The sequence below is a fragment of the Sinocyclocheilus anshuiensis genome, unplaced genomic scaffold (assembly GCF_001515605.1).
Source record: "Sinocyclocheilus anshuiensis isolate Anshui unplaced genomic scaffold, SAMN03320099.WGS_v1.1 scaffold183, whole genome shotgun sequence".
NCBI classification, from domain to species: Eukaryota; Metazoa; Chordata; class Actinopteri; order Cypriniformes; family Cyprinidae; genus Sinocyclocheilus; species Sinocyclocheilus anshuiensis.
The window spans coordinates 364,522-379,500 of NW_015548309.1; the positions used below are offsets into that span (position 1 = coordinate 364,522).

The following is a 14,979-nucleotide window of genomic DNA, read 5'->3' on the forward strand; positions in this document are numbered from 1 at the left end:
TCGCACGAATTCTAGCAAGCCTGGTTTTCTGTTCAGGTGGACAAACACGGGTGTTTAGCCTAATACTTCCTCTTCCTGTGGTCAATGTGTGTGTGTAATCGTGGTGTGACCGGAGGTCTGCATGCTCATGTCTCGTGGTCAATGTGTGTGTGTGAATGTGATCGTTGGTTGACTGGAGGTTGCATGCTCATGTCCAACATGAAGAATGGTAATGTGTCATTTGTTCCCTTTAGAGACGTCAAAAGTACTTTGATACTAAAATTGAAAAAAATCTATAATGTGGGTGGGTTTATATTGCAAAAAGTTGATATTTTGACACCATATCTAAAATATAAAATATAAAAAATAAAAATAATAATATAAAAACAAAAGAATACAAAACACTAATGAAATAGTTTTTATTCAGCAAGGATGCATTAAACTGACCAAAAGTAACAGAAAATAAATGTATAATGTCACAAAAGATTTCTATTTCCAATAAGAGCTTATTCTTTTGAACTTTCTATTTATCAAAGAATCCTGAAAAAAATGATCATGGTTTCCACAAAAATATTAAGTTTTCAAAACTGATAATAAGAAATGTTTCTTGAGCACCAAATCAGCATATCAGAATGATTTATGAAGGATCGTGTGACACTGAACACTGGAGTAATGGATAATGAAAATACAGATTTGGAATAAATTAAATTTGAAAATGTACAAAAATCGAAAACAGTTATTTTCAATTGTAATAATATTTCACAATATTACTGTTTTTACTGTATTTTTGACCAAATAAATGCAGCCTTGGTGAGAAAAAGAGGCTTCTTCAAAAAACAAACAAACAAACATAAAACATCATTGGCTGTTCTCTTTATATCTCCAGATAAATTGTATCGTAAAATTTCAGTGGTACTAGTATCGACAACTTAAATTTGGGTATTGTTACAATCCTAATGTCCTTTCTCACTTCTCCCTCTCCTACTCTCGTTCTCAGTCCCTAGTTAACTTAAAAAACAGACTGTTGTTCTTGGGTGGACTGCTTGTACTGTTTATCTGCATGTGTGTGTGTGTGTGTGTGTGTGTGTGTGTGTGCGCGCGTGAAGAGGGGGAGTGGGATATCTGAACTGTTTGTGTCTCCCATGGGGTAGCTGGAGTCGAACAGCTAAATTAAGAGAAGACACTCATCTAATGAGATATGATGTGATGTCACTACGTCTGTATATTCCGATCACCCCCAAAGGAGAACCGGCTACAGAACACAGCATCTGTTCTTCCTGTGCCTGGTCTCATTGGCCACGTACACACTGCAGCTAAATACAGTCGTGACTCCTCTTATTAGTGCTTAATCTCATTCTGTACACAGAGTTCCATCATTTAAGTTTGATGATGACCAAATAATTGCATAGTATGTACAAAACTGGTTTAAACGACTTAAGAGCATAAACAGTTGAGTGTGGTTTAGTAAACACTGACAGATGTTGCTAACCTTCGCTCTCAAGAAAAGGTTTAAACAACTATGTCAATCACCATTTTCCATCCGGACATGAAATGATGATTTATGACAGGAATGCTCATGACAGATGTAATGACAACACTCCTGCCATAATAAATTCAGATGTCTAAACCGCAGGCTAATGCATCGACTATAAATGTAGTGTGTGCGTGTGGACAGCTTCATTGATTATGGCAGTCACTGTGCAGATGGGCTGTAAAACTTACATTTAAATTTAATTGCGAAAGTAATCAGATTAATTGAGGTTTCAGAGTTAATTGAATCGTTTCTTTTAAATAATCCTGAAGCTAAGCATCAGGATATGCAAATTCCATCATTACTGATTGGAGCGGAGTGGCATACCACTTGCTGCATATTCAAACATCAAAGTCATGATAAGAGCAAACCCAATGAAACTTATTTTGTTCACTGGTCCCTGGCATAAAAAAAAATGAGGACATATACTTGGGCTTTTAAAGGAATAGTTCACTCAATAAGCCAGGAGAGAAATATGCACAGATCAAGACCCGTTTACTGTCCAAAATGAGTTTAAACAAATATATCAGTGGATTTTGATGGGCAGCAGATGGACTTTTTTAAGGTACAAAGTGTTATGGATTATGGATTGGTATTTTGGCCAGAAGCAACGGTTTGAAGTAAAAATGCCTTAATGATGGATTTGTTTCTTACAAACACTTTTCACTTCACAAGATATTAATTGATGGACTGGAGCCACGTGGATTACTTGTGGATTATTGTGATGTTTTTATCAGCTGTTTGGACTCTCATTTTGATGGCACCCATTCACTGCAGAGGATCCATTGGTGAACAAGTGATGTAATGCTGAATTTCTCCAAATCTGTTCCGATGAAGGAACAAATTCATCTACATCTTGGATGGGCCTGATAGTGAGTAAATTTTCAGCTAATTTTCATTTTTGAGTGAACTATTCCTTTAAATACACCCAAAATTTTGCAGTGTGCATGTGGCTGTTTTCGTTTTTGCTCTTTTCGGACATCTTTTTTTATATCTGCCGTTGTCAAAGTTTCTCTGCCTGTGTGTCTTGTTTCTCTGTGTTTGTGTTTTTGTCTGCTGTGCTGAAGTACGGGATGTGATCTGGGCATGCACTAGAAATGATGGTTCCACAGAGACCTTCAGTTAACATACCACAGAGACACACACACCACTCAGCGTGCAGACATCTGGGTCACAAGCACATTGTGCCAAGTTGTATTAAACACTATCCCAGCGTCTTTTTTCTGTGTTTGTGTGTACATGGTTCTGCCAGGGTCTAATATCTTAGCCACAGCCAGACCAGCTTGTATTTGAAGAGAACATCTACTGTCTTTTTTCTGTGTTTGTGTGTACATGGTTCTGCCAGGGTCTAATCTCTTAGCCACAGCCAGACCAGCTTGTATTTGAAGAGAACATCTACATTTGAGCCCAGCTCCGTATAACTCTGTGAGATCAGAGGCCGTGGACCCACGCTGGGGTCGTGGGAGGCCCGTCTAGGGTACCTTTTGGGCACGACGCTTCTCTGCGCGCTGACTCTGATGGTAGATCCGACTGAAATTGGACACAATGACGGGAACGGGAAGAGCGATCACCAACACGCCACTCAAAGAACAAACAGAGCCAAAGATCTTTCCCATGATGGTCTTAGGAACCATGTCTCCATATCTGTAACACATAAAAAAGAACATAGATATGGGTCAGTGGCAACAGTTCAGTGACAAATCAAACAATGAAAACCAGAAGTCTATACAACTTTTTTTTGGGGGGGGGGGGGGCTTAAAAAAAAAATACACTGCCAGTGATGGTGTACATGGGTTAAATCAGTGATATTTTCAGTTTTATTGATTGCTTGATTGTCAGATGACAACAAAATGAGTTCCTGCATATATGTATAAGACACTGATTTTAATTTGATTTTAATTTCAGTTTTTCCAAATATACTGTATTTTCTTCCCTGCATATTTTTTTTTAAATAATTTATTGAAAGATTATACCAGAGATTATAAACAATTATAAAAGTTTTTTCTTCAAGACTTTTCTTCAAGGCCTTTTCAGCCTTATTTCAAATCCCATTAAAAAAAAAACCTATTTAATTTTATAAAAAAAAAAAAAAATGTTCATCATAGAATATGTGTATTCAGGTGCTTTATAATGGAGTTTTGAATTGTAAAATAGTTCCAGGCAAAAACAAATGCCATGTCATTGACCCCGAAATTGCAGAAATAAAACAAGCAGGTTTTAATTATTGCTTCTGTCAGCAACACACTTCTTCAATTTCACCAGCTCAGCATGATACCAGATGGCAGCACTAGGGGGCACTAGAGAATCATATAGCATGGGGCAAACATTCACTCTCCAATTCTATGAAAAGCTCTTTTTTTTTCTGTGTTTGACCCCAGGCTTTTTTCCTCATAAAGCCTTAACATCCTCAAACTTTTAACTTGATGTTAAAAAATTACTGCTCGCACGTGGTGGGAAGAGTTGCATGTATGTGTGGGCTGAGTTTCATACTACGAGATGAAGTTCTCTGACCTACTTTCCCAACTCTGAATATATGATTACATTAAAATAATAACCATTACAATGATCCAAAGCACTTATATTCCACACAATGTCATCCTAAAATGGCATTCATGTGAACATGCTGTCTTGGGAACACACCGTACTGGCACGATTTCATTCTTGTTCCAACAAACACACACTCCCCCCTTCTGTTGTACCACCTCCTCTTCATCTTTTTAAAGCAGGCCAACGCGTGACAAACCAACTCCGTCACTGGCATTCAGGAGACGATCTGTCATCAGTCAACAGAATGAAGATAACACCATCCTGGCTTATCTCATCAGTCCAAAAGCATGTCATTACAATGACACCACTTTAACATTTTGATGGTGATGTTTACTAGTTGCACTTATACCATGATATTACCATGTTTTTGGACATGTATCAAACTACTTTATTCTTTAAAGGACATATATTCATTTATAGGATGCTTTTATCTGAAGTGACTAACAAATGATGAATAGCGCAAGCAAGTAGCATGTAAATGCATACAAATATTGGAATCATTTGGTACCATGGTAGGCCTAAATGTCAAAACACCTCCACAGTATTTTTGCTGTAATCACAGATTTTTCATCACAATGGTTTTACTATGACTGGAATTTTAACACCTGAATTGATATAAAATGTTTCAGGGCATCACCATAAGCCAAGACTTCCATCTTTCAAGTGTTGAAGAATCAGGTCTGACTATTTGCCCTCAAAAAGCATTGTGACTACATTAGCTACACCTTACCTGAATTTAAAACAGTTCAGAGTCACCCAGCAAGCATGCATACATATTCACATTCTCATCTGGAATACACTGTGCTTTGTTTTAAGTAGCTGACATTTTATATTTGTGTACAAACAACAGTGAAAATATCTTAAAGGCATAGTTCACCCAAAAACAGTCATCATTCACTCATCCTCATGTCATTGCAAACCTGTATGACTGTTGGTTGCATTTAATTAGAAATGATGAGTTATAAAGTCATATCGTGAGATACAAATTTGAATTTCTGACATAAAAAGTTGCTATTACTAGAATAATGTTGCATTTATGAATACTGTAAGAGAAAGTAAAAATAGTGAGATTCTAAGAAATGTTGCAGTTACCAAAAATAGTTGCATTTATGTGATATAACTTCACGATAATTAGAACGTCTCAAACACAAGAATGCCACAATTAGGAGAAATAATGTCAAAATTGTGAGAGAAATTGCAACTGACATATGTGTGCATATATATATATATATATATATATATATATATATAGAGAGAGAGAGAGAGAGAGAATAAGTTCTCTATAAGATTAACCGCCTGACTTGTTTATCCATCACAAACCATGACTGTTTTGTCTATACAATAAAAGTCAATGGGGTCCAACAGGGTTGTTCTGGACCTCATTGACAAACATTCTTTAAAATATCCCTGTCACTTTAAGATGAAAAAGCATATACAGAATTGACATCATGGATATGTATATGTGCAGCGTTTTTAACACAATTGAGCTGCACATTTATTTCCACCTGCACACATCTCTTCTCAAAGGACATATGCAATGATTTAAAAGAATTAAAAAATAAATAAATTAGAGTTGTGCATTTCTGAAAGCGGAGTATAGTGTGCCATGACGATGCTGAGAGGCTTCCGTGCTCTAAGTGAAGGATCTAATTGAATTATTGCGATGAGAATGAGCTCAAGGGGCCCGACGCGACAAAAGCCTCAAAAGACTGAGCCATAATTACAGACGGCACCGAGTCGACTTCTCCAGTTAAACGCCTGTAATTAAATATGCCAGTGAGAGAGAAAGGGAGAAAGACAAGACATACAAAAAGTTAAGAGGCTCTCGTTTCTGCTTTGTACCGTGGTCGACACTATGGACGGCACTGACCCAGTCATTCAGAGCCCTGAAAAATATCCATATTAATGGTTACATGAGCTATAGCGGTTTTCATGACTGATCAATTGAGAGCTTTGTGATTCCCTGCACCGACAGACAATAGACTCATTATAAGAGACCAATAAAATCCCTTGTAGGCAATTACTCTCATAATTAGATTTGTGTACATGATGAATATGTTGGCCACTAGCTACTAATCCAAATCCGCACACTAAGCGGTTATTTGCAAAGTGTGTGTGTGCTCTCGCTGGAGCGTCACATTGCTCCACGGCCAGCCTGTACGCAATAAAAGACATTGACCTTGCACTGTCAGGTGTGTGTGTGTGTGTGTGTGTGTGAAGCAAGCTAGCTCACAACTGAGGGTTTCATGAAAGACTTTTGTGAATGCTTTATGCCAAGGCGGTTGGAAGCTTCACACAAGACCCCCTCCTCCCTCATCAATAATTCTGTCTATGCTTTCCTCATCCCTCCCATGAATGCTCAACCATCTGTTTTATCCCATCTTACCATCCTACCTCCTTTCACTCTCTCAGACTCTATAACACACATACATTTTGCGGACAGACACACTCATTCAGACTCACATCAGAGATGTCCCCAGTTAGAGCATGGCTAAAGGCAAGACAAATACACAGAGTTTATCGCATCAACCAACGCTTTCTTCTCCCGAGCTCTTAGCACAAGCAGGTACAAAGTCCTTGACCTGATAATGAAAGATGTTCTCCTGGCATTCAAAGGACTCTAATTTGCTCTCTGCGTTTGTCATTTCTTTGCTGCTCACTGTCCAGTACTGTTACGTATGACAGCATCCCTATTAACCCAGTCGACCTGCACTGGCAATCCTTACACACACAGAAAACTGAGCAAATTATTGCAGTTTAGATCATCACAAGCACCTTTACTGCAGCCCAATATATATGGCAATCACAAGCACACACATATGCATCCATCTCTCCTCTTATGCATCTGTCCTCTTCTGAGGACAGTTTTGTCCTCAAACTATAGCTAATTAAACTCACACTGCTTCTGCAAGAAACTTTGAGAGCACCTTGAAGGACACAGTGCAATTGTGACTGGTGATGCCGTTTGTGTCACGGCTCAGGGAACAGCGTGTGAAATGCGATGAGATATGGAGGAGGAACAGAGCGAGGCCATCTCTGATGGTGAAAACGAGGAATGTGAATAGGTTGGATGCGCTGAAATTTAAATAGAGGAGGGTGAATGGAGCAATCATGGGCAAACATGATACACTCATCACCCAATCATTTAGAGCAATCTCATTCCCCTACTGCGACTCGCTCAGAGTAAATGATCGATAGAGGAGAAGAGAGGTCGAGATGCTAATGTATGCTAAGATGCTAAACAACAGTGAAATCTTCTCTGCTCAAAATTCTAGCAGGCTGCTTATTTTTTTTAGGACATAAGTAGACTTTATGCGAGTATGCAAACGCTGATGCATATCAAGCATTAACATACTTAATGTTCGCTTGTGTGTTAGCTATGGTGGCAACAAACCTCAGTAAAAAAAGTGTTATTCAAAAGGGTGTTATTCAGCTAACTAGCTACAGCACAACTTTGAACTAACTTTAAATAATTAGCTTGAGAAGATTTTTTCTAAAGGGGTCATAGGATGCTACATGCACTTTTAGAAGTTGTCTGAACTTAAATGTGTGTTGGCAGTGTGTGTACACAACCACCCTATAATGATAAAAATCCACCCAGTGTTTCACACATATGCATCCATCTCTCCTCTTATGCATCTGTCCTCTTCTGAGGACAGTTTTGTCCTCAAACTATAGCTAATTAAACTCACACTGCTTCTGCAAGAAACTTTGAGAGCACCTTGAAGGACACAGTGCAATTACGATCCAATCAGCCGGCAAAGGAAAAGGGGTCATCAAATGACACCCACTGTCTGTAAGTAAACAGCTGTAAAAGCATGCACACCCAAACACAGTCTTACATATTACAGGGGGTGGACGAAATCCAGTCAGAGAGACAGAGAGAATGAAAGAAAGACTCATAATATGACAATGAAAGCAGTAAAGCCCTCTATTTTTTTTCTTCCACACTTTCTTTATGAGTCTATATCTATACTCTTCGTCTCTAGCGTTATGTGAAATGAGAGGAGAAGGAAGGATGGATGGAAAGAGACAGTGAGATTAAAAAATACAGAGCTCATTGACTTAATAGCTCTTGCTTCATGAAGCTCTGGACTGATTGGAGATGAAATATGCTTATCAAGTTGAATGTGGCGCTCATTAGAATATTGAGAGAATGAGTTAATGACGAGTGTTTTGATTTAACTAAACTTGCATGGGCTCTAACTCTTATTCACAGTCACATATGATAAAAAAACAATCACTCTCCATGTTTTATTGTCCTGTAGTGTTTGTACTGTATTTAGCACTAAAAATCACAATCACAATTCACACACTGACACAAACTGAAACTTGCAATTTGAAACAAACTTTTCAAAGGTTTGCATTTTCAGGCCCCCAAAACGCCATTGTCGCCCCTTTCTCAAATCGAGCCAATCTCAGATGCCTGTCTGTGTGACCTCACCCAGACAGGCCCCTCCCACGGTAGTTTGATTGACACTGCGTTTCAGCACAGACTGGACTGGTGTCTTACCTTAGACCCGCCCTGAGTGAGCTGTCATCAGTCCGCCATTGTTTCCAATGAAAGCAGTAAAGCCCTCTATTTTTTTTCTTCCACACTTTCTTTATGAGTCTATATCTATACTCTTCGTCTCTAGCGTTATGTGAAATGAGAGGAGAAGGAAGGATGGATGGAAAGAGACAGTGAGATTAAAAAATACAGAGCTCATTGACTTAATAGCTCTTGCTTCATGAAGCTCTGGACTGATTGGAGATGAAATATGCTTATCAAGTTGAATGTGGCGCTCATTAGAATATTGAGAGAATGAGTTAATGACGAGTGTTTTGATTTAACTAAACTTGCATGGGCTCTAACTCTTATTCACAGTCACATATGATAAAAAAACAATCACTCTCCATGTTTTATTGTCCTGTAGTGTTTGTACTGTATTTAGCACTAAAAATCACAATCACAATTCACACACTGACACAAACTGAAACTTGCAATTTGAAACAAACTTTTCAAAGGTTTGCATTTTCAGGCCCCCAAAACGCCATTGTCGTGTAAATGAACTGCCACAACAGTGATGTGTAAACACCCACTTAATCTAGACTACTGGGCATTATCACGAAAGCTTATCATTTGCACATGTTTTTAAGCCTTACCAATTTAAACATTCAAGAGATTTTAAAGCATTCAAGCACAAGAAGCCACAACAGTGATGTGTAAACACCCACTTAATCTAGACTACTGGGCATTATCACGAAAGCTTATCATTTGCACGTTTTTAAGCCTTACCAATTTAAACATTCAAGAGATTTTAAAGCATTCAAGCACAAGACACGAAATAACTTATTTCTTTCTATAAAAGAAATCGCCTTTCCTAATAATGTGCTAATTAGCAAGTTTCAAGATGAACGCGGCTAAAGTAAACAGTCTCTCTGAGAGCAGCTTGGAAGAGAGGTCAGCATAGCTCATTAACATTTAAAGGAAAATGCTACAAAAACTTCAAGAGATTTTAAAGCATTCAAGCACAAGACACGAAATAACTTATTTCTTTCTATAAAAGAAAGAAAATTACTCACTGCTCTTGACTGAATTACTTATAGTTTTAACAAGAATTAATCCATTTAATTTATACAGGGAAGACTATGCAATGCTATTTTACATTTAATTATTCCATTTCTGTACCTGAACACCTACAAACTTGAAAAAACATTGTTTAATTTGTATCTTTGTTCAATATATTTATTTGTGCTATTTACTCAATTTCAAACAGAGCCCACGGGTACAACCTGCACCGGGGCCCGGCAAACCCCAGCTACAGCCCTGTCCAGAGAGGATTGCTCTTATCACCTAGTTGTTGAAGTTTTATCGACCACCAGGTGAAAATTGTAAGTTTGATCGCTTAGAAAATTAGTGGTGGACAGATGTGATTGTAATTGGTCAGATTAAAGCAACATGCTCCTCCAACCTTAGTTCCAATCATTAAGTCCCAACACTGATCTGCAAATCATCTAAGTGAAGGAAGCAAAACAAACGGGTCGTGTTTGTCATGCATGAGTGGCACTCCTGAGATCTCATTCTCCTCTCCCATGGACAGGCGCAGCACTGTAGGTGAAATCTCACAACTGAGGGTTTCATGAAAGACTTTTGTGAATGCTTTATGCCAAGGCGGTTGGAAGCTTCACACAAGACCCCCTCCTCCCTCATCAATAATTCTGTCTATGCTTTCCTCATCCCTCCCATGAATGCTCAACCATCTGTTTTATCCCATCTTACCATCCTACCTCCTTTCACTCTCTCAGACTCTATAACACACATACATTTTGCGGACAGACACACTCATTCAGACTCACATCAGAGATGTCCCCAGTTAGAGCATGGCTAAAGGCAAGACAAATACACAGAGTTTATCGCATCAACCAACGCTTTCTTCTCCCGAGCTCTTAGCACAAGCAGGTACAAAGTCCTTGACCTGATAATGAAAGATGTTCTCCTGGCATTCAAATGAGAAATTTTAACCAAACTATGTTACATACTTTTCATTAAGACCCTAAAGAATCATATAAACTTGTGGAAAATGGGCATCCTATGACCCCTTTAAACTATTGCTCCACTATGACAGTAGTTCACCTGAAAGAGAAAGTGAAGGTAATGTCTACACTAATGTATGCTAAACTACAACACAAGTTTAATTAGCTTGGCACAATTTTCTTCAAGCTGTTGCTGCACAATGAAAGCAGCTGACCATAATGACAAAACTAATGGTAACAAGCATGCTAACTGTTGCGACGTAGCTAAAATAATTGTTTAAACAAACTTTAACTATTAAGCAAGGCAAGTTCAAGCATTTGCTTCAGCATGACAGTTGGCCTGAAAGAGACTGGATGAGAATGGATGATAGCATTTATGCTAAAGTTCGCTATAGTTCCTGTTGCAGAAATGCCCACTTATATTGCATTAAAAACATTGCATTAAAACCACATGACAATCCACAATGACAGTACGTGACCTGAGAGACAAAACTGATGGTAATGTTGCTGCTAACATTTGCTAGGTGGCAAGAAATCAAGTTTAACCAAGCTTCAAACACCATAACAATAGCCTGAAAGAGAAAACCGACGTTAGCATTTAAGGTATCGGTACGCTGTAGTGTCTCTTGCAGCAACGTGCACTTGTATTGCATTAAAAATTGCACTGACATATTTTGGAATGCAATGATGCACAAATCCTGCGTAGCTAGGCCCCTTTGGGCCATCATCACAGAACACTGGCAGCTTCCATTCTCAGTTCTTTTTCTATGCAAATTTAAAAAAGCAGTATTAACTATGGGAAATAATAACTGCACCATTTCCAGCCATAATTGAAGTTCTGGATGTTTGTTTTATGTGATTTTGTTGTTTCCTGAAGAGATTTTAATGTTTACGTATTGCTTTCAGTCCAATAGGACTAACGTCGTGACTAAGTGCTAATCAGCATAATTATGATCACATAGCTGCTATTATGTGTAGATGCTAATGACCTACCGGACTGAACCACGGGAGCTCCCCTGCCTCTCGCAGTAGACTGAGGAAAAGGGGAGAAAAAAAAACAGTATATTTTCAACCATTTCTCACTGTATAACTACAATATTGTGCATATGCAACAGATGGTCCACATGGAATTTGCACCGGCAGAGCTAAATCTCAAAGACAAAACCTTCTCAAATCTGGGCAGAATGCAAAAGACCACTCAAATTTACTTTATTTGCTTCTTCTTATTTTAATTGCTAATGTTGATGAAATAGAAAAAGAAATGCTTAAATTAGTGGCTTATTTGATTTGCTTACAGCTACCAGTTGGTTAATAACTGCTAATATGCACACTACTTCTACAACATGGATGAACAGGATGCAAAGTAAACAAAAGGTGTTCGATTAGTGCATCAGAACACATTTTGTGTCTCAAAGTTCAAAAGAAATAGCCGGGATGAGGTCTGGACAAGCTAATAAGGCCTGGACAAGCTAATAAGGCCATCGCTAGCACCAACACTAATGATCCGAGAAAACGATCTGGGGAATCCAGAGTCCACATGAAGATGAGACAACATTATTGACGCTAAGTACCTGTGGCAGGTGCTCATATGAGCAGTCGAGTACATTAACACATGTCCACTGTCATGCCATATTTAATGTTCTATGACCGCTACAGTTACTTTCTGTAAAAGATTTATGATTCACACATGCACACTTGACTCTGAGGCCATCTTTCCATCTGCTGTCCTCCTAAATGTGCGATTTTGTATCTATAATCAGTCATATAACATACCTTTATAATTTAATCTTCATACTGTCATAACAGAGCAGCTATGGAAAGGCACAAAGAGGGCAGCTGAATGTGAGAAATGGCTTCATTCTTTCATTCCTCTATTTCCGAGGGAAACTATTTGAGCATACGGCAAGCGAGCAAGGCCAAATCAATGAGCTGTTCCTGACATTATCACAAAGGAAAACTCCTCATCAAATGGCAAAGGCCAATGTGCAATAACACTGTGTGGGAGAAAGAAAGCAGGTTATGATGGCAGAACATGAATAGATATAACATCATTGAGGCACTAGCAGAGGTCACAGTGTGGCGCTGATGTCAAGTGGCATAATGCTGCAATAATGTTTTGGAAAATGTCCACAGGACATTAAGGGAATGCTTAGCACTGCTCAGGTGTGTCCGACACTGGTTCCAGCAGTGAGGGTGAAGATGCCCTCTGCTTCAGTCTGTGCTAACTGACCTTCTCACCACAGCATATCTGTAGCTGTCTGTCTGGCTGACACACAAATACACACATAAACACACCCACGTACTTATGTGTAAAGTTGAAATTGTGATAATCCTAAAATTAGATATAAATGCAACTGTCTATTACTCGCTAAAACATGCTGCAATTATGACTATAAAAAGACACAGTTTCCTTTTTTTTCTGTAATATATTCCTCAAATTCTCATTACTGCAATGTATCTGCACAATGTTTTATTCTCATGATTCTAAGTGATGATTCTCATTACTGCAAACAGTGTCGACCAATACTATAGACAATAATGTAGATTGCCTTTGGCTCCGATGAGCCCGGGGGTCCCTGTGAGGAGATCCATACTAGAAGAACAGATCAAACCCGCCAACGCAAGGACGCTTCTCATCCCTTCCGACTGTGAACCATGACCCGGACATGTCCTTGACAGGTTTTGTGAAATTCTCCCATGCTTATGCACAACATACAGAAGCAGACGTGTTATTTATACACCCACGCACTGAAAGTCTGTCAAAAAAACAGCATTTTTATAAATACAGATCTGACCCAGTCCTAGTCCTGGATGAAGGGATGTGCACACAAACACTCGCATGAGAAAGGAAACACCAACAATTGTCAAACAAGAGACTTATTGCCCTTTCTTTCAGCTCAGAGCTAAACATACACCCATATAATCCCACTAAATTATGCCCACAGACATGCATGCACATATATATTCACAGACAAGCTCCAATTTGACACTTCATTCCACCTACAAACCCGAGCACAGAGGACAACTACTCAACCAGGCCTTGGGCAAGACAGATGCAGATGCCATATTTCTCTCTAATCCAGTAATAGTGTCTCTGAGTTTCCATAGTCAGTGTGTGTGTGTGTGTGTTTATACTAATGATGCATGAAGGATTCCGAAGTTTTAATAGCAGATTTTGGTATTCAGAATTTTATTGTCTCCAAGAGAAATATCACACATTGATTGGATTTTACACTTTTCTGTCACACATGAGGTATAAAACTAATTTCAGCTTCAGATATGAGGAATGTGAGAATTATACAGTGATTCTGATTCTGGGAAGTTGTGGCCTAATGGTTAGAGAGTTGGACTCATAACCCAAAGGTTGCGGGTTCGAGTCTCGTACCGGCAGGGATTGTAGGTGGGGGGAGTGAATGTACAGCGCTCTCTCCCACTTTCAATACCACGACTGAGGTGCCCTTGAGCAAGGCACCGAACCCACAACTGCTCCCCGGGCACCGCAGCAAAAGATGGCTGCCCACTGCTCCGGGTGTGTGTTCACGGTGTGCGTGTGTGTTCACTGCTGTGTGTGTGCACTTTGGATGGGATACATGCAGAGCACTAATTCCGAGTATGGGTCACCATACTTGGCCACATGTCACGTCACTTTCACTTTCATGATTTCAAACATTTTTCAGTAACATGAAGTATCATGAACTAACAATGAACAATACTTTTAAAGCATATATTAACCGTGGATACGGCTAATTGGATATGGCTAAGTGTCAATTCATTAAGATTTATCTCGCACAATGACAGTTTGATGGTACTAAATGTCAATTTTCTGAAAGATCAAACAGTTTTTGTGATCTGTTTGTGATAATCTGTAATAAAGTAATAATGACAGCCCTGTTGAATTGTATAAATATACTTGTGTACATACTTAAAACAAGTACTGAAGTAAGACTCTCCCCTTTAAATTGTATGTTTTAAGTTTATTTTGTGAGGTTAAAACCTTATTTAGGAGGGTCAGACCCTACAAATCCCCCATAAATTACAATCTGGGTATGAATATGCACATAGAAATCTCAGTAAAACCGAAAAACCTGTCATTTATGAACTTCTACAGAGTAGTTGTTGCCTCATATACTTCTGCTTTCACCTAAAAATAAGATTCTAGTATTCGCAGCGCCATTTAACAAATTTATTATAGATTTAAACTCACTCGACAGAATTTTGCAGATTACATCTGGGCTTAAATATTACAACTGGAGTTATCTGAGGCTGTTAACTTGGTTATGAGAGGTTTGTGAAAGCAGAAGAACGGTAAAAACCTGATCAGCCTTTCATCATAAGGTCTTCACACACACACCTGAGTCTGTACGGCGTCCGTGACGAATAAACCAGTCTTGCTACCTCTGAAAGAG

At 38.8% G+C, this 14,979-nt stretch overlaps 1 protein-coding gene across 1 annotated transcript in view; it reads right to left on the reverse strand.

Moving 5' to 3' along the window:
• LOC107656214 (potassium voltage-gated channel subfamily D member 2-like) overlaps window positions 1-14,979 on the reverse strand; it is a 104,365-nt gene that overhangs the window by 4,287 nt on the left and 85,099 nt on the right. The window contains exon 3 of the mRNA XM_016443979.1: window positions 2,992-3,154. Within this exon, the coding sequence (XP_016299465.1) occupies window positions 2,992-3,154 (163 nt within the window). The remainder of the gene's footprint in view (window positions 1-2,991; window positions 3,155-14,979) is intronic.